The sequence below is a fragment of the Schistocerca americana genome, chromosome 2 (assembly GCF_021461395.2).
Source record: "Schistocerca americana isolate TAMUIC-IGC-003095 chromosome 2, iqSchAmer2.1, whole genome shotgun sequence".
Lineage (NCBI taxonomy): Eukaryota > Metazoa > Arthropoda > Insecta > Orthoptera > Acrididae > Schistocerca > Schistocerca americana.
In genome coordinates, this window is record NC_060120.1 from 1,101,580,970 (window position 1) to 1,101,607,416 (window position 26,447).

Below are 26,447 nucleotides of genomic sequence, written 5' to 3' on the forward strand. Positions count from 1 at the left end.
GCGTAGGGAAAGGCCTAGAATTTGAATTTCAGAATGAGAAAGGGCAAGTAAAATTTAAAAGATTTTTAATAGGTGAAAATCAGATTCCTCATGCCATAGTTACTGAGGGTTGGAGTGAGGAAGTCGGTATGCATAACAGAATCATAGAAGTGATTGATATATCAGAAGGAGAAAAGAAATAGTTGTGTAGGTTGTTGTACCGCTACGAGGACGTATTCAGGGATCGACCTGGTAAAGTTACCAATTTAGAGTGGTCTATAAAACTGAAACCTCACGAACCACTAAAGTGCAAACCGTATGTAATACCTGTAGCTGATCGGGATACCGTCAGAGTTCGATTAAAACAAATGTTGGATTGTGGTATAGTCGAACAATGTAGGTCTGATTACTGCAATCCTATCGTTATTGTTAAAAAACATGATAACTCTGTCAGAATTATATTAATGTAATTGTAAAGGAATTAGACCAGCTTGGCAATATGAAGGAACTACTGCAGAATTTTAATAATATCAATTTAATGTCCAGTGTTGATGTGACCTCGGGATTTTGGCAGATCCCGTTGGCAGAAGAAAGCAGATGGTACACTTCTTTCCTTTTTGAAGGGCGAAGCTACCGGATTAGGTTAGTACCATTCGGACTTACAATTTCTGTGGCAGTTTTTGTAAGAGTGTTGAGTCATGTCCTGGGGTAGAGGCTAATGAGCAAATTCGTGATATACGTAAATGACATATTGATCGCTACAGAAACGTGGAATGAGCATTGTCGAGTTTTGGAGGAGGTACTCGTGGCTCTGAGACGAGGTGGAATGACTTTAAAGCTCGCAAAATGTGAGTTCGCTAGAGCAGAAATTCAATTCCTAGGGCATATCCTTACTTCGGAAGGATTTTAGCTGATTCAGAAAAATTAAAGTCCATTGCCAAATGTAATAGACCCGTAAGTAGGAAACAACTGAAGTCATACTTGGGCTTGTGCGGTTTCTACAGAAAATTCTTGGGGGAGGGAGGAATGAATATTCCGAATTCAGGCAAATTGTTGAAAAATGCAGCTTGGAGGTGGACCGAGGAATGTGAATCGGAATTCCAGGGTATAAAGGATAAATTGTGCAACAGTAAGATGTTGTACTACCCAGATATGAATCTCCCTTTCTGTTTAGCGCCGGACGGTTCGGACTATGGAATAGGCTGTGAGCTATTTCACGAAAAGCTAGTCGATGAAAAAATTGAACACCGTAGTGTGGCATTCTCAGGCCAGACGCTAAATAAGCATGAACGGGGATACAGCATATCGGAGAAGGAGATGCTCGCGATGGCGCACCGATTTAAGAAGTTCCGCATGTATTTAGAGGGCAGAAAGAGACCGTGTTGTCGGACCACAAGGCGCTGAGTCCTCTGCAGGACTGCAGAATACTGAATGACCGCTTAATGCGTTGGGCAATGTTCATGCAGCAATTGGAATACGAAATCAAGGGTTCAGAAAATTGTGTTGCCGATGCTCTGTCCAGATTACCAGAGGGGGTGGAAGACGATGGAAGGGAGGAGCCGAACGAACCGATCGAATTTAAACTACTATACACGAAGGAGGTAGCGGGGGAGAAAGAAATTTGTGCGGTGTGCAAAGATATGCGGCGAGCACAAAACGACAGTCCTGAACTGAAACACATTAAGGTGAATTTCGACAGCAAGGCATACGAGAAAGTACCCAAATATTTTAAGATACACAAGGGAGTGTTATTCCGGCGGAAAGGTGAAGAGACGGACAAATGGAGACTGTATTTTCCCAATGAGTCCATTTAAGTCATCGACATTACGGGGCCGAAACGTGCACTGAGATCATCGAGGAATACGTCCACGTAAACAACCTGGCCAGACGGGTCTCCGCGCAGCTGGCCGCGTGCGACCGTTGCCAAGGGGTTAAATACTGCACGACCGCGCAACAGGGGGAAATGCAAAGCATTGTATCTACTAAAGTGGGCGAGTTACTGGCTGTGGACAATTTTGGCCCACTACCCACAGGACGCGGCGGCATGAAGTACATCTTTGTTGTGGTGGACGTGTTCTCTAAGATCATTAAACTGTATCTGACACGGAAAGCGAATACTAAAACTCTGATCGCACGACTGGAAAAACATTGCTTCAAGAATATTGTAAAACCAGTAAGGCTGTTGTCTGACAACGGATCACAGTTTACTTCGAACGATTGGAACACGTTCATGAACGACCAGAGTGTGTAACATATCCGTATATCCGTCTACCACCCAGCGAGCAACCCGTGTGAACGGTATAGGCGGGAAGTAGGACGTTTATGTAGGATGTATGCCAGCAATCGTCAGTCCAAGTGGGTGGAGTACGTGAGCGCGTTTGAGGACGTACTCAACAGCGTAAAAAGTAAGGCTACGGGGTACTCACCTTTGGAAGTCATGACCGTGGTGAAACCAAAGTTCCTACTCACGGAAACGGTAGAATTCCCGCCGCGAAAAGCTGAATCGGCTGCTGAAAGAGAGCAGGCAGTAACGGCCCACACGAAAAAGTTAGCCGCTGAAAGGAAAAGGTAACACAATAGGCGATACAAACCGATGAAGTACGAAGTGGGGGACAAAGTGCTTATACGCACCAAAGAGCGTTCCAGTGAAGTGGACGGGGAGATGAAGAAATTATTCGAGTTATACTATGGACCATTTGTTGTGGCAGAGTGCCCTCACCCAAAAGCTTACCATTTAAAGTACACTGTCTCAGTAAAGACTTTGGGTCTAAGAAACGTGACGGAGTTGAGGCTGTATATAGAGAAAGGGAAGAAATGAATAGCTATTCTAATTTGTAATTAGTGGCAGTAATTTTGGAGGGATAATTTTATATGTTTTACTTGGGGATTCAGTAGTAATTTGTTAGTTTATTGTGGCACTGTGCGTGTGCAAGAGGGGGAAGTTTAGGCATTGAGGGTGTGTGGAGGTCAGTGACCTCGTGGATTTAAGTAAAATATTTATTGATTTATGCATTGTATAAAGGAGTGGCAAAGAATTTAGTGGTCAGTTAGAAGGGTATTAAAACTGTAATTGCATGTGCACGCATTTTTTGGTGTGTGGAGGTAAGAAGGATTTATTAAAGTCAATTAAATAGAACTTGTGGGAATTTGAGCTTACTGTGATTCAGTCCTATGCCTTGTGACTTTGTTCCTAAAGTATCATTTTCCGCTGGAGGGAATATTTACCGAGGATCCTGGTTGGATCTGGGAAACGGTTTGTTGACGGGTTTCTACTTTTGGTTTTAGTTGTAGACAGATTTGTCACAATAAACGATGGAGCTCGGAATTCAGAGGCAGACACGATTTCTGTGAGGCACTTGGTCAAAAGACTGATGTGAGTTGATCAATACTTGGTGCTAAAATCCGTGCGAGCGTGTGTAGTGCGACGGAAACATTAGTGCAAGAAGCCACCTTAGCGCTGAGTGGGCACAAGAGGTGCTTACAAAATCGCACATAAGTGAAAGTGCATTAAAAATTATTTCTTGTCCAAAAAATTGTTTATCCGTAACTAAAATGCAAGCATTTATTTAACATGCCTATTCATTCATAATTTGTGTCAGTTTATTTCGAAAATCACGCTGCTGCCACACCACTACAAAAATTTTGTAAACACCATTGACCTGGCATTTTAATCATTTAATTCTGTTCTTTGTAATTTGTTTTATATGTACTTGTATTAACTGAAGAGTACTGCTTCTGAACATTCTGGCAAGCCGTAATGTTAACACGTGGAGGTGTGTGAGGTAAGAGGCGAGTTGTGGCGCCCTGAAAATATTCCAAGTTCGGAGTTGGCGTGGCTGCAGAGGCTGCTCGGCAAGCAGGGCCTTCCCAGCAACCGCGTGGCGCCGAGCACTAGCTGGAGCACGTGTGGCAGCCCCAGTGCGTGGTCCAGGCCGACCGCGTGGCTGGGAGTTCCATGTTGACGCTGTGTAGAGGAATGGGGTTTGTGTCGATGAAGGAGATTTGTATGCCGAGAGTGCCAAAGATGGCGGACATTGTGAAACCATAATGGCAGACATTTCATAGTTCATGTAGAAATTAATAATAGCTAGAGGAATCATGATACCTTAAAGAGAATCATGTACATTACCGTTATCTGCACAACGATTCTGATGATGTAATCAGATTTTCAATATCTTTATTAGTTTAAAGTTTAGTATCCGACTGTAAATTAAACAAGTAGCACCCCGCAAAGAATTTCCAAAATCTAAAGTGTTCTTCCAATTTTGCAGATCGACATGTCTTTAGAAAGCTATTAGTGCAAACCTAAATTGGTATGAATTACAGACATGTAACTTAAATAGTACATGAGTTATTGGAGGTCAAATTGGCTGTTTACTATTGATCGCATCAGGCCGTAAGTACTCCACAGTTACACAAAAAACGGTAGCAGCATGCTTATAAACATATTTATTCGTCTATGTCTTTGTTTATATCCGGTATGTACTACTCATGCAGAAATTGATCAAATATTTACTGTGTGTTAGAAAGTACAGAGACATTATGCTACTGGCCTACTTTTGTTTCTATTCCCTTGATATATCTTTATTTGATTTGCTTATGTATTTAATAATATATGTTACAGCGTGTTTATGGTCCAGCCGTAGGAATACTTATTTAATTTCATGTCGCAGGTTGGAGAGTGTTGAGCAGTTTGCGGGAGAAAGAAATATTTCATAGTGCCGACTTGTGCACTAGTGACATTTCCGTGGCTTCTGCAGTGAAGACATAGTATGCGCTTAGAAGTGAATATCTTGTGAGCTATGTGAAATATGCACCTATTGTTTCCCTGTTATTCAACTTATATTTTATTTAATTGTTGGACCATAGACACCAATAAGTGTTTTGCAGTAATACACGGCATTTTTAAAGGTACTTCTGCTATCGTACTCATTATTTAAAATTGTTAAAAATAGTACCTGCAGATTTTATTTAATTGCAATCTTTCATTTATAAATTTCTATGTTACATTCAAAATTCGCTTTTACCGAGTAATAAGAACCTTCGACCGTTCGATTCATGGGTATATTCATATTGTATACTGTAGACTCAGCAGTATTTGGCTTCTAATGCGGCAACTACGTATCCCAGCCCCTAGCCAACAAAACCAGCCAAAACTTTTAATTTTCAACTCTGATTCTGAGGGTACGTAGTTGAGGGCCATATTTTGTTTGAAAGTCCGCAAAGTGTAGTTTAGGTAGTCTCTTCTGTATATATGTTACACATTCTAAGTGTTCTGCCAATAAAACGCAGTCTTCCCCACAACATTTTCTACGTGCTCTTTCCAATTTAAGTTGTTCGTAATTGTAATACCTAGGTATTTATTTAAATTTCCGGGCTTTGGATTACACTGATTTATCGAGTCACCGAAGTTCAACGGACTCTTTTTAGCACTCATGTGGATGATCTCACACTTTTCATTATTTACATTCAACTGCCAAATTTCGCACCCTATAGATACCTTTTCTAAATCGTTTTCTAATCTTTTTTGATCTAGACGATAAACGACAGTGTCATCGGCAAACAACCTAGGAGGGCTGCTCAGATTGTCTCCAGAGGGCCTGTAACACTACCGTGGGGAACCCGTATTTACTGTGTCTCAATAGACCGTTCCCTTCGAGCTAATTCATAACGTTCGTATGCTCCAAAATTCTGCTGCATATCGACGTTAATGATATGGGCCTATAATCTAATGGATTACTCCTACTACCTTTCTTGAATGTTGGTGTGACCTGTACGACTTTGCAGTCTTTGGGTACGGATCTTTCGTCGAGTGAGCGGTTCTATACAATTATTAAAAATGGAGCTATTGCATCACTACACTCTGGATGGAACCTAATTGGTATACAGTCTGGACTGGAAGACTCGCTTTTATTAAGTGGCTTAAGCTGCTTCACTGTTCTGAGGGCATCTACTTGTAAGTTCCTCATGTTAGCAGCTGTTCTTGATTCGAGTTCTAGAATATTTACTTTGTCTTCTTTGCTGAAGGAATTTCCGAAGGCTGTGTTTAGTAACTCTGCTTTGGAAGCATTGTCGTCGACAGTATTTCCATTGCTATCGCGCAGACAAGGTATTGATTGTGTCTGGGCGCTAGTATACTTCACATACGACCAAAATCTCTTCGGATTTTCTGACTTGTTTCTGGACCAAGTTCTGTTGTGGAAGCTATTATAAGTTTATCGCATTGAACTCCGCGCTAAATTCCGAGCTTCTGTAAAGGATCGCCAATCTTGGAGATTTTGCGTTCGTTTGAATTTGGCCTTTTTTCGTTGTTTCTGCGACAGTGATCTGACCCATTTTGTGTACCATGGAGGATCAGCTCTGTCGTTTGTTAATTTATTTGGTATAAATCTTTCAATTGCTGTCGATACTATTTCTTTGCACTCAACCCACATCTTTTCTACGCTTACGTTGTTAATTCGGACGGAAAGGAAATTGAAAAATATTCAAATGTGTGTGAAATCTTATGGGACTTAACTGCTAAGTTCATCAATCCCTAAGCTTACACACTACTTAATTTAAATTATCCTAAGGATAAACACATACGCCGGCCGCGGTGGTCTCGCGGTTCTAGGCGCGCAGTCCGGAACCGCGCGACTGCTACGGTCGCAGGTTCGAATCCTGCCTCGGGCATGGATGTGTGTGAGGTCCTTAGGTTAGTTAGATTTAAGTAGTTCTAAGTTCTAGGGGACTGATGACCACAGCTGTTTAGTGCTCAGATCCATTTGAACCATTTGATAAACAAATACACCCATGCCCGAGGGAGGACTCGAACCTCAGCCGGGACCAGCCGGAAACGTGATTGTCTCTCAGGAAGGTGCCGAGTGGATTTTCTTTTTTGAACAGATAAATTTTTTGTTTATTTTCTGAGGATTTGGTGGTTGCAGTATTTATTCCCTGAGCTCACTAACCCCTATATCCGTTTTGATGTTCGCTATTAGCTGAGGCTTATTTGTTGGTAAGAGATCAAGTGTGTTTTCAATATCATTTGCTATTCGCATTGGCTCGTGAACTAATTGCTCGAAATATTTTTCAGAGAATGCGTTTAGCAGAATTTCGAATGATGTTTTATGTGTACCTGCAAATTTAAACATGTATTTTCACCAACATGTCGAGGGTAAATTAAAGGTACCACCAACTATAATTCTATAATTTTATGAGTCGGGTACCTGTTTGAAATTTAAATTTTCTTTGAACCTTTCAGCGATTGTATGATTGTATCATCTGAATTGGGAGCTCGGTAAAAGGATCCAATTATTATTTTATTCCAGTTGCCAAGAATGAACTCTGCCCATACTAACTCAAAAGAACTATCTTCTTCAATTTCACTGCAAGATAAACGACATCTAACAGCAACAAGCGTGCCACCGCCAACCGCTGTAGTGAACAAGACAACATAGCAAACAGAAGATTTACTTAACTTATATTTCTCGAAGCATACGAATACTCATTACAAATGATACAACAAGAAATAGATCCAGCCATTACAACAGCAACTAGCATCCTGATTCGGCATGGCTCCAAACGCGAATGAGCCAAACGGCTTTCGCCAGCCATCCTGTACCACGGCGGCAGAGAGTACACGTGATACGAAACCGCCGGACGTGTGGTTTAGCAGGCACACGCCATTGGGTCCACCGAGTCCCGCGTGACTGAACAAAAACTTACAATTCCGTGATCAACGTACCGACGCTTTTGGAGTCGTATCGAAACTTGATACGACACTGGGCCATATAAACCGACCACTCCTGTTTTCTCCCAGAGGTTCCCAAAGACACAACCTGAACCATTGTAAAGATGGCAGGCTTTTCTGCATTCATGCGTGTCTGACGAATAAGAACATGCTTCTCTTAAATTTTAATCTCTTAAACGACTGCCGCAATTTTGAACAACTTGTCAACTCCTCTCACAATATCAGCAGTCGAATATGTTTGCACAGTTCAGTTGCTGTGTACGTCGGGAATTATTATGAGGGGCGTTCTGTAACTAAAGCAACACTTTTTTCTGGAAACACGTTGGTTTTTTTACTATTAAAAACAGTCTTGATCACGATTTATTTATTAAGGCGACCGGTTTCGACCACTGCTGTGGTCATCTTCAGACCATTGAGTAGGAACCTCTTTTAGCTGGAGAATCACTACTACGTTGGTTTTTGCAGGATACCAATAAACGATACTATTCACCACTGTTTTGGCTACAAAACCCCATTTATCAACATAAACTTGGTTCAGTGTGCCGGCCTTACAGCACCTTGCTGAAGGGGGGGGGGGGGGGAGGGGGGGCGGGGCGGCTGTACGCCTGCACGATACCAGAGTTTACTCAGTTTACTGGGTAACGTTGGAGCCAGTGCCTTGCTAAATCAATACCCTCCACATTATCCATATACTAACTACTTCCTACAGAACCCTGTAAGCTTGCTACTCTCTTTTATAATCTGGAATTTAATAAAAACCGGCAAGGTGCTGTTAATCAGAACACAGGGAGAAGTTGTGATCTAAATGTCAATAGATTTATCCAGCCTTAACATCACAAGACAACAAAAATGACTAAAGAAACGTCACACAAACATTTTTGTTTGACAAACGCTTTCACTAACATGGGGTCCATGGTGGACAAAGTGATCAGCTGGGGATCGACCCATGACACTAACCGGAACACTAATCGCTTTATCTGACTTCATATATGTGAATCCGGGTCATGGCACAAAAACTATGCCACTATCAAGCAAAAAAAAAAAAAAAAGAAAGAAAAATATGGCTCGAAAGAACAAGGTGCTAAGAAACATATATTGGAGCACAACGCCGTAGCAGCGAATACTTTACCCTCCTGCTGCTCAGGATGGCACACCACGATGCGTTCGGTGACTGAAGTCATGGACGACGTTATTAATGGCGTGCGCCCGAAAAAATGCAAGTACGCGGTCTCGCGTTCGGTTAATTCGGAACGCCTCTGGAACCCCAGTGGATTCCAGTGTGCAGGTGGACCCATTTGCTGGTCTGCCAAACCAATTTGATCCCTAGCCACGACTATGTGTGATGGAATATGTCAAATGTTTAGACGGCCAACTCACGACAAATAAGTACACCCACGCATCACTTATAGTGTGCGTGATGCTAGAAGCAGTACCTCTGACAGTTCAGAAGGTGACTGTCACAGGCTCTAAGTGGGACACTAGCAAAGGATGCAGGTCTCACCGTTTAGGTAGAGAGCTGCAATTCTTTACTAGCGAAGTGCCAGTACAAGAGTGATCTCTTTCTGTCCACTTTCCTCCTCAGCTCAGTAGCAAATGTCCATTTACATCTTAGACTTCCCCCACTTTAGCGCAAACCAATCACAAGCTGGAGCATGGCATTCGAAGCTCGATAGCGCCCCTTGCTCTGCATATACCGATTTGACCAATCAGAGACTTTATAGTTAATTGGGAAAGAGAAATAAAAAGGATTCAGCTTCGCGTCCTCTTTCCCACACTTTTACGCCGTGTCTTTTGCTAGCAATATGACCAGGATGGAACCACAGCCCTCCATAAAGAGCTTGTTATCTCCCCTGTTGCGCCCATCCCGAAGTTTCCACAGAACGGTCATAAACTGGCTAAAAGCCTCGTGCTGTTATGTAACAGAGTCTGGACGTCTGGGCGCCATTGACCTGTCCCACGGAAATTCACAGAATGCTCACAGTTGTCTCATCAGCTTCCTGCCTAAGAAGGGCCCATCCTCTGCTTTATTGCTGGTCTACAATGCGCTGGCCATTGCAGCGGCGATTTCTCGGCACTAGTCGGTCAACCTGGAAGCAGATGCCGACCGACCGGCGCCAACCAACGTGTCTGCACAATGAGACTGCAGAACTTGGCTGTCTGGAAATGTTTCCACGCAGGTTCCGCAGAAAAAACGCGCTTCCCTCGACCCACAGTCGCCATGCACCTTTACCCCAGTCGTTTAAATCGGCACCCTATTCCTTTTAACGCAGATAAAGCTTTCTGTTATTCCTTCCCTAGAGCATGCAAGCAAGAGCATTAACTACTGCCCACCATTTCATCATGATGTATGAAGTCAAATCGTAATAAAGATCATCTTCCCTAAGAACTTTAAACGGCGTAACACCGAAACAGCAATGAGAGTCCCTGCAATTTCTCAATATTTCATTGGTCTTTTGATTCTTTGCTAGGCAGAGAGGAACAGAGTGGACACACATCTTTGAGTACCCCAACTGGAGGACGCGTTTTTCAGCACTACCAACAAAGACACCCAGTTGTGCAGCGAGGTGTTTGATTGTGATCCATCGATCATCTCGAATGAGAGTGTCTGCACGTTTCAGCATTTCAGGAGTCACACCTGTGTGTGGCCGGCCGGCACGTCGGAGACCGGACAGATCTGCACGACCTTGTTGCGATGATGACACGTGCCTAGCCCAACGAGTCGCTGAGCTTTTGTTCACTGCCAGGTCTGCGTGGACATTCTGCAAGCATCTATAAATATCTGCGGTGTTCTGGTTTTGTGCGAAAGGGAAGTCAGTGACAGCGCTCTGCTCGAAACTTACCTCCGTTACAGACACCATTTAGAAGGTTGCGTATAGCACCGCCACAGATCGGAAATTCATGGAACTGTTGGAGATGAAACGTGAATTTTCCACGATCTTCCACAACAAATTCTGCCTTTTTTTAACCGAAACTGGCCAAGAAAAATCTGTGCTATTACTTATAGAAAGCCCGCATCTCGTGGTCGTGCGGTAGCGTTCTCGCTTCCCACGCCCGGGTTCCCGGGTTCGATTCCCGGCGGGGTCAGGGATTTTCTCTGCCTCGTGATGGCTGGGTGTTTTGTGCTGTCCTTAGGTTAGTTAGGTTTAAGTAGTTCTAAGTTCTAGGGGACTGATGACCTTAGATGTTAAGTCCCATAGTGCTCAGAGCCATTTGAACTTATAGAACATCCATCGTATTATAAGGCTGTTTTCCCCTCTGCACTTTCTTTACTGCTTTAATTTGCGGTTGTATTTTTAGGTATTTCCGAATAAAATTATATGCAAATTATAAATACACCAGTGCACCAATAGTCATCAAAGGGTCCCAGATGTGTCACCTACTCTGTTACTTATTAATTTCTGCTTGAGTCATCCTATGTTTCCGACTTTGTGCGGCCGCACACACATTCGTCACGGCACGTGGCGGTCTTGAGACTGTTTCTAACACGTGGTGTCACAATACATATCAGTCACTTGAAGGACAATAAGCTTTGTGAACTTCCTGTAGAATGATCTCAAACTTCTTGAACCAGTTATATCACAACTGGCCGTTCCAAAACGTTGGACAAATTTATACAGGCGCCGAAGATTGTAACAGAATTTCCAGTGGCGAGTGGAAAATGAATCAGTTGAGATAGAAGTGATTGTCAAATAAATAGTGACCATATTAACGTACTTCCCTCCTTCTTAATTACTTAATGTAAATTATAACTATATTGTCAACTATTATATTGCAACGAATAATAAATTATAGGGAACATGCGATGGGTCACCCTTTTTACCATTCGCAGAGTCAACTGTATTTGAGTTCTTTCCCTAAGCTACATTGTTTATGATTGCCTTTAATTTAGATCAGTAGTGTCGATTTGATATATCGAACGGAGATGGGTGTGCCAGCTCACAAGTAACTCATATGATAGGTGTAACAGAGATGTTCTGTGGTTTTCCACGTTATTTGCTAAGAGAGAGTTAATTTACTCCCGTGAAACGCTGGCTAATAAAGTCACATAAGTGATGTAAGACGTACTCTTCCCGCGAGATGAGTCGTCGCGTGGACGCCGAGCGGAGAGGACCTCGCAGCGAAGCCGCTGACCGCCAGCAGCCGTAGCTCGCCCGCTGCCCCCTCCAGCCGGCCGCTACCAGCGCCCCGCAGCCAGTCGCCCGGCAGCGCCCGGGGAGTGCGCATCAGCCGCTCCCAGCGCAGCCGCCCGGCGGCAACCGGCCGAGTGCCGAAGGGTTGCGCTCGCTCCCCTTCGAAGCAAAGCCGCGCAACCAGTCGCGGACTGCCGCGAAAGAGCTTCGGCTCGCAGCTCCCGGTAGCCTACGGTTACCCAACGCTCCCAAAGTGATTCTCACGTTCTTTTAGGGACTCTTGAGGCAGTACAAGGGCTCCTTTACAGGATCACGCCCGCGTGCTGCAGGCCTTTCTTCTTCCGCACCTCCTTTAGGTGCCGCGCGTGCATCAACAGCACATGTTAGTATAACATAGGGAACTCCCACTTCAATAGGGAACAACATACACTTTCTCACATTTCGAGAAAAGCAGAATTGTCCTCTCCCCCTCCCCACCTAATAAATAATCCCAAGTGCGAGATGGCGGACGCCGCTAGCACTTCTCCTGCTCTTACCCGCAGCAAGACCGCAACACACGACGCGCGAGGATCGACTGCACCCGCCGAAACTCGCGCACCGCCCCCTACCGAAGGCAAGGGAGCGGCTGGCGACGTTCGACAGCTTGGCGCGAAAGCGCAAAAGCAGCTCGAGTCGCGCCGGCCGATCACCGAACTTTTCGGAGCGGACGTCTCACCAACAAAACCAGCAACACTTCACATAACACTACATTCCCCTGTAACTGGACAGTCATGCACCATTGTCCCACCGACGCCGCAGCCTCAAGAGATCGAGGCAGCAGCGGCGGAAGCGGACCCAGAAAACCAGTACACCGAGCCCTGGCAGGTGGAGGGCCCTAAACGCAAACCTAGAAAAACAACACAGACAAGCGAGCAACCAAACTCGCTAGGCAACCGAAAGGCGCTGTTGCCTACACCAACTAGCACATCTCACGCTAGCAACAATAATAACACGAAACAAAACACAAACACGGCAGTGGCGAATAACAACAAAGCACACAAAGGTGCAGCTGTGCCCACACAACACTAGACTGGTTCCCCCCAGTCGTTATACAAAACTATGGGAACCTTAGTGCCCTTAACACTGCATTCGCGAAAAGGCACATTAACAGCACATTACACGCAAAGTACTCGGGAAATGCGGCCTCACTGTACGTTGCCACAGACAACGAATAAAAAGATCTTCTGACCTTCCTCAAACATCAGAAGATCGAACACTATACGTACAGAACGCTGGACGAGAGAACCCAGCAGTACGTAATCAAGGGAGTGGATCCCAGTAACCCTAACGAGACAGTACAGACGGCGCTCTCCTATCTGGGATTCGACTGCAAAAGTGCCTCCCGGATGACGCGGTTCCGCACACACGCACCGCTACCACCCTACATGGTTGAGTTAGCTGACACGGCTGATTGCCGAACCATCCTGCAGATGAAGAGGTTTCTGCGGATGGACGCACGTGTAGAACACTACGAACCACCCATGGTCCCCAAACAAGGTAACAACTGCCAGCGATTCGGCCACTCGGCCCTCCGTTGTGGCCTGGCAACTCGTTGCCGCGGATGTGCTGGCAGTCACAGATCCAACACCTGCACACAAACACAGGCAAACCAGCGACGCTGTGCCAACTGCGGTGGGCCCCATGCGGCCAGTTTCAGGCAGTGCGGTGCATACGAATAGGCGCTGAAGCGGAAGCAAGACAAGAACAGGGCACAGCACGACATTCCACGTCCAAGGCCAGCGCCGAACCCAGTAAGGAAGGGCGTAACGTTTGCCACGGTTGCACGCCCTGGCGGAACGGCACAGTCCGCGGAATCTCAGCGCCCTTCACACGCACGCGAAACAACCGCTGCAACAGCTACACAATAGCCACAGACAACATCAGAAAACCAACAATCACTGGTGCCAACACCTATGCCCCCAAACAACACGACCCCACTCCCGGAAATAACGTGCTGCGAAGAAACGTACACTAATCAGGGGAACACAACCACACAAGAACCCCCAGACCCACAAGCCCAGAGGAGGAATAGACGCACACGTAAGCACAGGGCGGGGAACACCAAATCACCACAACAGGTCACCCAGCAACAACAGACCAATAACTCACAGGTAAACAGTCAACAAGACATCGAGACTGTAACCTACACCACCATCCTCCTCACCACAGAACTAACACAGGCGCCACAATCTCTGTCACGAAACACAAATGCCACTCCTAACAACACACCAATACCCGCACAAGCGGCCGCTAACAACAGCACCTCAGGCTGTCAAACCCAACACCAACACATCACCTGGGGGAATATTGGAAACACTATTCCCTCGACACACGACCGCTCAAATCCTTACCAAGGTGCTGACGGCCGTCGCTACGCTCATCACCCAACTCATGAGCGCCGAAGCCGGACAATACTGGCTGTCATACATACCGCCGTCACAACACTCTTTCACACTCTCACCCGGCCCGTAACGCAAACCCGCACACACTATCACACATCCTGTTCCGGAATCCAGACTCGATCTACAACAAAAGGGCAGAATTTGCTGCGTTCATGGAGCGCAAGGGAATCCTTGTCGCACTACTGAGCGAGACTAAGCTTAAACCGCACAAACAATTAAACTTTCCTGGCTACTGCGTCTATCGTACCGACCGACCGGGCGTCGCCGTGGCAGGTGGAACTGCAATCGTCATACACAAAGACATTGAGCACACAAACACAGAGCTCCCTGAACTGGAAAAAATCGAGGCCACGGCCGTCAGAGTCAAGATCAACGGAGCCTACACCACACTGATATCGGTATACAACAGTCCTACAGGCACTTCAACACGCGATATCAGCACACTACTCAACATCTCACCTCGAGTAATAGTCGCTGGAGATCTGAACGCAAAACACCCAGAATGGAATTCACGCATACGAAATCCCAACGGCAAAAAACTGTATGAACATTCACTAGGCAGACATTACATTATACTAGCGCCGACTGAACCGACGCACATTCCCTATCAGAGGGGACACAGGCCAGACGTGATAGACATGGCCCTCATCAAGGGCATTACAGCGACACTCAACATTGCCTTTGAAAACGATCTGCCCTCAGTCACCAACCTGTAATACTATACATTGAGGAAACACTGCAGCACACGGAACAACGCAGGATGTTGGACTACGGGCGTGCGAATTGGACATTGTTCAAGGAAACGCTCGATAGCCACATCCCACCCATACACGAAATTAACGAAACAGCACAAATTGACGAGGCAGTAGATATCCTCACTAACGCCGTCCAGGACACAATGGCGGGCACCATACCTGATCGCACCTCACAACAACGCAGTGCGGCCCTGCCCCAGGAAATCCTGGGCCTAATCTCAATGAGGAATCGCCTCAGGAGACAATGGCAGCGCACCAGGCGTCAGTACTTCAAACGGCACATTAAAAGGCTACAGGGCATCATACACGATAAAATACAAACACATAGAACACAACAGTGGGACCAAAAACTCGAAGGGCTGGACACCGCGCGACCTGGCGTGTGGCAACTAGCCCGACACTTCACCAGGGAGAAAATTACCGACCCATCAGCCTTCTGAGCTCGCTCAGCAAGATTGTTGAGAAGGTGAATCTCAAACGCATCACTACGCACTGCATCCACAACACAACAACTCTTACGGGTCGTTGAACGTATAACACATGGCTTCAACATAAACAAAACAACAGGGGCGGTGACCCTGGACATCGAAAAGGCTTTCGAGCGTCCATGGCACAACGGCCTCATTCGCAAACTCAGCGACGCGGGATTCCCCGACGGGCTGGTGCGTCTCATACACTCATACCTCACAGACAGGAGTTTCAACACTGACGTGCAGGGAAAACTATCAACACGACACGGTATACACGCGGGAGTACCCCAGGGAAGGATTCTAGGGCCCCTATTGTGTAACTTCTACATAAACGATCTCCAAACCACACACAACGCAACGATGGCAATCTACGCGGATGACACAGCCATCCTCGCGCAAGACTGGAAACCATCAAACATTACGTCACGTTTACAGACTGCACTCAGAGTGGCTGAGTCTGGTTGGAGAAATGGCGTGTTAGAGCAAACGTCGACAAGTGCGAAGCCATTCTGTTCACTAGAAGACCGACGCAACTGCGCAAACACCGCTGCTGCAGACCAATAACTCTACATGCACGCCCTATACGTTTCCGTGAGAAAGTCAAATACCTCGGTGTCTGGCTGGACTGGAAATTACTCTGGGGCGACCACATACATGACCAACCGAGCAAGCGCGAGGCTCAAACAGCTCTACCCTATGCTCAATAGGCGTAGCACACTGAACAGGAGGGTGTCGAGGTCCATGTACATGACGCTTACTCGACCCCTGATGACGTACGCAGCTCCTGTCTGGGAATACGCTGCGCCCACACGCCTGCGACGTCTGCAGATCATACAAAACAAAGTACTCAAAATCATAAGCAATGTTCCACGATTCACACGCATCGCGAACCTTCACCGGGAATACCGACTTGAAACTCTCACGGAGGTAATCCACAAACTCACCACAAGACTATACAGAAACTCCAGACATTCGCAGAACCCGTTTATTCTGAATCTGGGGAACTACGACTACAACCATAGATGGAAACATAAAAGACCAAAAGACATACTGATGGAAGGTGTTAATGCGTAGTCATACCCAGACGCACGGATAACATCACAGCCCAGCATCCTGTTCAAATGGTTCAAATGTCTCTCAGCACTATGGGACTTAACTGCTGTGGTTATCAGTCCCCTAGAACTTAGAACTACTTAAACCTAACTAACCTAAGGACATCATACACATCCATGCCCGAGGCAGGATTCGAACCTGTGACCGTAGCGGTCGCGCGGTTCCAGACTGTAGCGCCTAGAACAGCTCGGCCACCCCGGCCGGCCAGCATCCTGTGATCCACCTATTAGATAACTAACATGATGACGGAGGTGACAGTAGCACTTTTGGTCTGGTCACCACGTTGGTGCGGGCGTGTTACATCTCGTTTAGAGACCATGTCTATTAAATAAAACGACATGAGCCGGCCGAAGTGGCCGTGCGGTTAAAGGCGCTGCAGTCTGGAACCGCAAGACCGCTACGGTCGCAGGTTCGAATCCTGCCTCGGGCATGGATGTTTGTGCTGTCCTTAGGTTAGTTAGGTTTAACTAGTTCTAAGTTCTAGGGGACTAATGACCTCAGCAGTTGAGTCCCATAGTGCTCAGAGCCATTTGAAAACGACATGATGCAATATTTTGCTCAAAACTCAAATGAAATAAAAAGAGCAACAGCTAATAATGGTGCACTCGTGGATGTGGCCTTGCGTCCGTAGACTAGTTTGATAAAGCTCTCCACACTCGTTCATCCCATGTAGGCCTCTTCACTGCTACATAACTACTGCACCCTTCATCAGTTTACTATAGACAATCGCTAGTCTCCCCGTACAGTGGAGAATTGCCCTATTTTCTGGAAATCGTGGTTAATTATATGCTTTTTTCCTCTTGAATTTCAATATTATTTTATAAAAACGGAAGTGAAATTCAAATAATCAGAAAGCGCGCTAAAACTCTCCATTTGAGTCTAGTGATGCCTGTGACATCACTGGCTAGCTCGCTGCTCCTACCGTCACAGAGCTAATTCACAATGATGCCTGGTTTTGGAGTTTACGTTTCGGAAAGTAGATACAAGTGGTCTATAGTACCACACTGTACAAATACATCCCTCAAAACTCTTAAAAAATTGTTTCTGAGTGTTCCAGAGAATAAGAGGGTACGTAAAAAGGGGCTTCACTGTACCAGTAAAATGCCGACACGTCAACGCCCAGGTTCCATTACTTAATTAAAAATTTCTTGTACCCTCAAGTTAACATTAATTTACCTCCGAAATAATCTTTCCCACCGTTACAAGCGAGGGTAGCATCATTCAACGACACTAAATTCTTTTAAGAATTGTCGTTATACCCGCTCACTTGCGCATCGTTCGGTGGCTCAGTTGGTACATCGAGGGACTCTCAAATATAAGATGACGGTATCTGTTGTGTCTTGGCAAGACAGCCAAGTCGCTATGAGAGGAAGCCGAAAGGCACGCGCTTAAGCTCACGCAGGCTGGCGCGAGGTCTGGAACAGTTAAGGGAATTAATAGTAGCAAATAAAGTACATAGTTGATATAATACTTAATTTAATCCACAATCGGTGTACATCTCTCTTGACTGTACATAATTTCCATTTCAATATACACTGGTAATGGCGCCTTGCTAGGTCGTAGCAAATGACGTAGCTGAAGGCTATGCTAACTATCGTCTCGGCAAATGAGAGCGTATTTGTCAGTGAACCATTGCTATGAACGTCGGCTGTACAACTGGGGCGAGTGCTAGGAAGTCTCTCTAGACCTGCCGTGTGGTGGCGCTCGGTCGGCAATCACTGACAGTGGCGACACGCGGGTCCGACGTATACTAACAGACCGCGGCCGATTTAAAGGCTACCACCTAGCAAGTGTGGTGTCTGGCGGTGACACCACAGTATCCATAACTCGCTAGTTCACATCCAACCAGCAAATATATTTTAACTTATTTGTAAAAAAAAAAAGTCGTCAGTCCTTTCATATGAAAACCAAATCACAATTACAAAACTTCACCACACCGATTAAAAGCAGACCACTACTGAGTTTCCCATGGCTTTTACATGCGCTTACATTTCCAATAGATGTTCACACGCGTTGTAGCGGTACCATCGACCACCTTAAACGGCAATCGATGCTAACATTACACCTCCGCGAAGAATTTTTTGAGATGTGACTGTGAGATAACCTAATGGAAACAGAACAATGAAACTAGGTTTCGCTTCCGAAACATTCCAGCAGGGTATAAACAACAGTAAACAGGTTGGTCAGGAACAGATGTTCTACCAGCACAAAAGCAAGTTGAAACATTGCATATTAAAACAGGTCGCCAGCCTAATTAGACGTTCTTGTGTCAAACAAAATGATAAAGCAGCAGGCAGTGCTAAGTCTACCATAACACTGAACTCTTTCCTTATATCTGTTCATAATTCAACACAGTAACCTGACCTTGGAGATAAATGTGTTACTAACAAACAAATGGCCAATGAAATAGTGAACAGTAACATGTGGCTCTCAACAACACGTACCTCAATTTAACTAGGCGCAACAGTTTATAAAACCAATTACAGACACACATGAAACTAGTAACAATATTGAACAGATATAATCTATAACTTCATTGCTTAGTACAGCGTCTCTATGCCCGTGCATTAACCATCTTGCACTAGAACAGATAACACAGTAAATAGTTCTTTCTTAAACCAGGTTTGACGCAATTTAACAGAATGCAAATATAACTACACTGGATCTGAAGGAAGCTTTGCATTGCTTCATTAACTAACTAGCCTAGTACACGAGAACCCTTAAACATTCATGGTTTGCAGAACCATGCTTATTAACAAGACTACACCAGACTGTCTAAGGAATGGTAAGTGTTCTTATCATTAATTATTAAGTAAAACACAACAAACTATAACTCTTTAAACAGCAAACGTGTTTTCATAAGTTCAACCACTTTCTCATAATAAATTAGGACACTCGGAATTAAATTTACTAGGATAGGATTTCTGTCCAGGTTTGCAATTTTGGATAATCGCAGGTGTAAGATAGAATTCTTAAAAACACCAAGATTGTTATTATAAAATCAACCAAATTTCACGAATATCTGGTCCATTTACAGAGTGCCAAATATAAACAATTTAGTGGAGGGCTGGCTGCACTGGTAGCGTAATTTGCAGTGGCTGTTAACCTGGTGCCGATGCAGTCATGGCAGTACTGTTGGCCTCGCCCCATTACTGATCTTCTTGGCGTCGAAATAATATTTTTATACATTTTTATAGGATCAGTTTGGATACCGTAGGAACGTTGGAAAACGTGAGGCAACGCTGACTCTACGACGTATCTTAGAAGATAGATTAAGGAAAGGCAAACCTACGTTTCTAGCATTTCTAGACTTAGAGAAAGCTTTCGACAACGCTGACTGAAATACTCTCTTTCAAATTCTCAAGGTTGCAGGGGTGAAATACAGGGAGCGAAAGGCTATTTGCAATTTATACAGAAAGCAGATGGCACTTATAAGAGTCGTGGGTCATAAAGGAGAAGTAGCGGTTGGGAATGGAGTGAGCCATGGCTGTAGCCTATCTACGATGTTATTCAATCTGTATATTGAACAAGCAGTAAAGGAAACCAAAGAAAAATTTGGAGTAGGAATTAGAATCCATGGAGAAGAAATAAAAACTTTGAGGCTTGCCGATGACATTGTAATTCTGTCAAGACAGCAAAGGACCTGGAAGAGCAGTTGAACGGAATGGACAGTGTCTTGAAAGGAGGATATAAGATGAAAATCAACAAAAGCAAAACGAGGATAATGGAATGTAGTCGAATTAAAGCAGGTTATGCTGCGGGAATTAGATTAGGAAATGAGACACTTAAAGTAGTAGAAGAGTTTTGCTATTTGGGCAGCAAAATAACTGATGATGATCGAAGTAGAGAGGAGATAAGATGTAGACTGGCAATGGCAAGGAAAGCGCTTCTGAAGAAGAGAAATCTGTTAACATCAAGTGTAGATTTACGTGTCAGGAAGTTTTCCTGAAAGTATTTATATGGAGTGTAGCCCTGTGTGGAAGTGAAGAATTGGGGAGAAGAGAAATTTGTAGCACAACTTGACTAGAAGAAGGGATTGGTTGGTAGGACGTGTTCTGAGGCATCAAGGGATCACCAATTTAATATTGGAGGGCAGCTTGGAGGGTAAAAATCATAGAGGGAACTCAAGAGATGAATACATTAAGCAGATTCAGAAGGATGTAGATTGCAGTAGGTACTTGGACATGAAGAAGCTTGTACAGGATAGAGTAGCATGGAGAGCTGCATCAAACCAGTCTCTGGCCTGAACATCACAACAACAACAGGGCCAAAAACCATGCCATGGTAATGGTATCACCAAATGCACCATCCGAGGCCCATAAATACTGCCCTTAAGCTCTCCTGGTCACAAAATTCCAAAAATATGAGCCACAATGATACTAGCGTGATGTTACCCCAGCACTGATCAGCCCAGACTCCTTACCCATCACAAAGGACGAGTTGCCACTTGCGCGCGAACCACACCTTTTCCACTCCACCAGGCTACTTCCGTAGCTATGGGGCTTCCCCAAATCTTTTACGTTCAACCCTGTGTTCCCTAACTACGGACCAAGTCATTTAGAATACATTATGTAACAATAATTTCAGTAGTTATTTAAATCCACAAGCATAATTTCATCTACATCTACATCTACATACTTACTCCGCAATCCACTATACGGTGCGTGGCGGAGGGTACCTCGTACCACAACTAGCATCTTCTCTCTACCTGTTCCAAACAGAACGAGGGAAAAATAACTGCCTATATGCCTCTGTACGAGCCCTAATCTCTCTTATCTTATCTTTGTGGTCTTTCCGCGAAATATAAGTTGGCGGCAGTGAAACTGTACTGCAGTCAGCCTCAAATGCTGGTTCTCTAAATTTCCTCAGTACCGATTCACGAAAAGAACGTCTCCTTTCCTCTAGAGACTCGCACCCGAGTTCCTGAAGCATTTCCGTAACCACAATGAGATTTTCACTCTGCAGCGGAGTGTGCGCTGATATGAAACTTCTTGGCAGATTAAAACTGTGTGTCGGACCGAGACTCGAACTCGGGACCCGGGTCCTGAGTTCGAGTCTCGGTCCGGCACACAGTTTTAATCTGCCAAGAAGTTTCATATCAGCGCACACTCCGCTGCAGAATGAAAATCTCATTCTGGAAACATCCCCTAGGCTGTGGCTACGCCATGTCTCCGCAATATCCTTTCTTTCAGGAGTGCTAGTTCTGCAAGGTTCGCAGGAGAGTTTCTGTTAAGTTTGGAAAGTAGGAGACAAGGTACTGGCGGAAGAAAAGCTGTGAGAACGGAGCGTGAGTCGTGCTTGGGTAGCTCAGTTGGTTGAGCACTTGCCCGCGAAAGGCAAGGTCCCGAGTTCGAGTCTCGGTCTGGCACACAGTTTTAATCTGCCAGGAAGTTTCATTTCCGTAACACTCGCGTGATGATCAAACCTACCAGTAACAAATCTAGCAGTCCGCCTCTGAATTGCTTCTATGTCCTCCATCAATCCGACCTGATAGGGATCCCAAACGCTCGAGCAGTACTCAAGAAGAGGTCGTATTAGTGTTTTATAAGCGGTCTCCTTTACAGATGAACCACATTTTCCCAAAATTCAACCAATGAACCGAAGACGACTATCCGCCTTCCCCACAACTGCCATTACATGCTTGTCCCACTTCATATCGCTCTGAAATGTTACGCCCAAATATTTAATCGACATGACTGTGTCAAGCGCTGCACTACTAATGGAGTATTCAAACATTACAGGATTCTTTTTCCTATTCATCTGCATTAATTTACATGTTTTATATTTAGAGTTAGCTGCCATTCGTTACACCAATTACAAATCCTGTCCAAGTCATCTTGTATCCTCCTACAGTCACTCAACGACGACACCTTCCCGTACACCACAGCATCATCAGCAAACAGCCGCACATTGCTATCCACAATAGCTATCTCAAAGTATGAGTGTATTTCGCCTGTCTGATATACACTGACGGAAAAAAATCACAACACCAAAAAAATGATTAATGCAGAGTAATGAAATTTCGGGAATACACATGCGTAGGCAACAAATTAACATTGAGAAGATCACACGTTAATGTAAGCGCAAGAGAGGCCATTGTAAATGTGAAATGCTGATAACCGCCAGAATGTTGAATGTAAGTCTGCAAACGTGAGTGCACTGTGTTGCACAGGTACTGGATGTCAGTTCGTGGAATGGCGTTCCATGCCTATTTCGTTTGTCACGCAACTTCTTCTTGGTATGTTCTGTCGGCTTCAAGGTCTTTAGTAATGCATCACGAGCTCTGACAGGGCAAGGTTGGGAATGAGATTCTCCGTGTTATTTTCAGAGGAACCATCAGGGAATTTGCCGTAACTGGTTTAGGGATTCCAAAGAAAATCTAGATCTCTAGCGCCAGACAGGGGTTTGAGGTGGCGTGCGCCTGAAAGCAGGGCCACTGCCTCGGCCACTTTGTGCTCTACTCTGAGGGTAGTTTACAGGATGTGTGTCGGTAACTCATAGGCAAAGTGGTCCCTTTCTGAAGCAGAGGTAGCCCTAGCATTCGTTTCCAATCTAGCAGGAGAAGTTGTATACTTTGTCAGCTTGAAACCAGTTGCGGAGAAACCAGATGCCAAACAGAAATTCATTGGATAAGTCGTAAGGAAATGTATTCATCCAGAAAATAGGAAGCTTACAAATCCCTGCTTCGATCTCTTTTTGAGCGTCGCTCATCACTGTATGATCCGTACCACACAGAATTAACAGACGACATAGAGCTTAGTAAGCGGAGATACTCATCAAAACTGGGTGGCAGATGGCACTGATAAGGGAATCGTACACCCAAAGTGAAGTCAATTTCACTCATACTTCGCATGGTTGCATACCTGCTTAGAGGTAACTGTAATAGCATGGGCCTACGCTACAGCCCAGTGTTGTGTCCAGCGCATCATCGACTGCCACAGCCACAGTCGACGACAACCGATGCATCTGCTCTCAGCAAAAATAGGACACTTCTTTGGTTCATCGTACCGTCGTGTACCAACAGCGGGGCCCACGAAACTGGCCACAGTTCGAGACGCTTCTGTGTGACAGAAACATGGCTTCTTGCACATTGTCAATCCCAGATAGCTGCACTTAAACCCTCCAGTGCCAGTCTGTTTGAATCTGACTGCTGGTGCTTGCTAACGACGTCCATTCTGTGCTAGGCAACGTTGCACCAACGAGGCAGCTGCCAGCGATGTTGCTGGGTCTCGGACCTTTGACCGCTGCATGACTACATGCACGCTGGGACAGCTGTGCACTCTGCTGCCTTCACGAGTCTACAACATTGGGTTCCAGCCATCTCCGCTTTTGTCAAGGTTCAAACTAAGAAGCTTTGTCCTGTGCCATTGGGGAAAGACGCTGGCTGCTGTATTCGGTGTCGGCAGACGAAGCCAGAGCAAGTTGCTAAGACTGGAATCATGAGAATTACGCTGACAGAGGCATCAGGCACAGTAGGCGCTCGCTACCGAAAACAGGGTTGGCGCTGGGAGACTCCGTCTCGGTGTATTTTCCACAAACGCCAGAGATTAACACTAGCACAGCCGACGACTTAATGAATGTAACTAAACAGGAGTAGAGGGTTTGTTGTGCTACCTTGTTCTGCTACAACCACATCCATCACTGGTATGAAATCACTGCCAACACCAAGCCATCCAAGACACCCCATTATATAACAAATGATCGTCTAGTGCGACGCACTTCGCAAGAATTTTCGACAAATCGCAATTGAAAGTGCTACGAGACTGCTGAATGTCACATGGTTGTACCAGCCTTCGAGCAGCGGCGTAAGAGCAACCAACCAAGACGGCATCCAATGAGTCTCTGTGATTGTACTGTCTTCCAGTCTCGTCATTCTAACTTTCGGCCAATGGGAACTAGTCCACAGAGACGAAGGTAATTGTCAGATTGCGTGATGTTATATTGGATTCCTCAACTGCGAGACTCCAGGAACTGTATTCGTTTATGAAAACAATCCAGAAAGCCACCTAGATGCCTCTCCACCCGCGAATGAAGAAATCAGGAGGATAATCCAAGCACTGAAGGAGAACAAGACATCAGGTGAAGATCTGATAACTGCTGAACTATGAAAGCACAAACGAGGTCAGTCGATAAAGTTGTCACATTTCTTTAATATATTTCGGAAAATCTGCCGTAATTCGTCCACAACATGGGAACGGAAACAGAACATATGTAAACCAACTGCCGTAGCATCTCTCTCGTCCTAACGAAGTACAACATCCTTTCAAAAGCTGTACACAACAATGGTGTTGGACAAAATTGTGGAAACACCACGAGAAAAGCATGGTTCAACATAAAAGACTGTTTTATCTGACCACGAGCGCCACTTGTGTCATGTCCTTAGTACGTTGGCAGTGTCAGTCGTGATCAGAACAGTGTTTGGTGTAGTTATGAGTGCACTGTGTCGGATCTAAGTCAATTGAAACGGTGGCAAATTGTTGGTAGTCGTATGGTGGGTGCTGCCGTAATTAAGGAAGCTCAACCATTCGCTGTTTTAAGGGGCACAATATCAAACATTTATACCGTATACAGTGGGAGCGGAGAAACATTAGCCGATAGCTCACAAGTCGGACGAAAGTGTGTGCTGCGTGATCGTGACGGACGGTCATCGAAGGCGCTTGTGATAAAAAGTACGAGGACGACAGCTGCAAAAGTCACCACAGAAATAAATGTCGTACTCGCTGACCCTGTCAACACGAAGGGACGTCCAGAAGCAGGGAACTGCAGGGCGATCTGGAACACCAAAACCATTCAAACGCCCACAACAAGAAATATTGATGTTGAAGCCATAAAACCTGGACTGTGAGGCAATGGAAGAATTTAATTTGCTCGGATGAGTCTTGTTTCCACCTTCTCACCGAGTTAATGTCCCAGAGATGAAACATGGCGGGGATTCGTCGATGATTTGCGCAGCCTTATCTTGGTATGCTACGGGCCCCCGGGTTATTCTGCAACCTCCCATTACTCCCAAACATTATGTGACCAATTTGGCCGTTCAGGTCCATCCCTTTGTACAATGTTTGTTCTTCAAAGGTGATGTTGTATTCCGAGACTACAATGCCCCTGTTCACACATCTTGCATCGTCCAGGACTGGATTTGTGAGCATGAGGATGAATTCACCAACTGGGATTAATAGACGAGATAGAGAACATCCACATCTCAATATCATTGCACCTTTGTTGCCTACTTTGGAGAGAAGAATGCGTGATCAAGATACACGTTCTTCATCGTTACGTGTGTTATTTTGTAGGAAGAACGATAAAAAGTCCCCTTGAATCCCACGTAAGATCTGTACTTATCCATTCTGAGTAGACTGGAAGCTATTTTGAATTCCAATGTTTCTCTTACGCGTTCAAAAAATGGTTCAAATGGGTCTGAGCACTATGGGACTTAACATCTGAGATCATCAGTCCCCTAGATCTTAGAACTACTTGAACCTAACTAACCTAAGGACATCACACACATCCGTGCCCGAGACAGGATTCGAACCTGCGACCGTAGCGGTCTCGCGGTTCCAGACTGAAGCGCCTAGAATCGCTCGGCCATACGGCCGGCTTTCTTACGCATATAAGACATGATAATGTGTTATGCTTTTGCTTTTTCCATATTTTTTCCCATCCCCACGGTTGAGGAAACACCAAGGGGATTTCAGGAAGGGACTGTGATGAGCTGAGAAGGTTATGAATCTCAAGTCCATCCTTTCATAACGAAACTCAGCAACTAGGAATTCGTGGTGACCATCGTCGATTTCGGAATGGTGTAGTAATCGATTGATCTAACCATCTTC

The 26,447-nt window shown here is 45.2% G+C and overlaps 1 protein-coding gene across 1 annotated transcript in view; it reads right to left on the reverse strand.

The window, feature by feature from the left end:
• LOC124594700 overlaps window positions 1–11,935 on the reverse strand; it is an 80,637-nt gene extending 68,702 nt beyond the window's left edge. Inside the window, exon 1 of the mRNA XM_047133068.1 lies at window positions 11,777–11,935. Within this exon, the coding sequence (XP_046989024.1) occupies window positions 11,777–11,935 (159 nt within the window). The remainder of the gene's footprint in view (window positions 1–11,776) is intronic.
• Window positions 11,936–26,447: the final 14,512 nt, after the last annotated feature.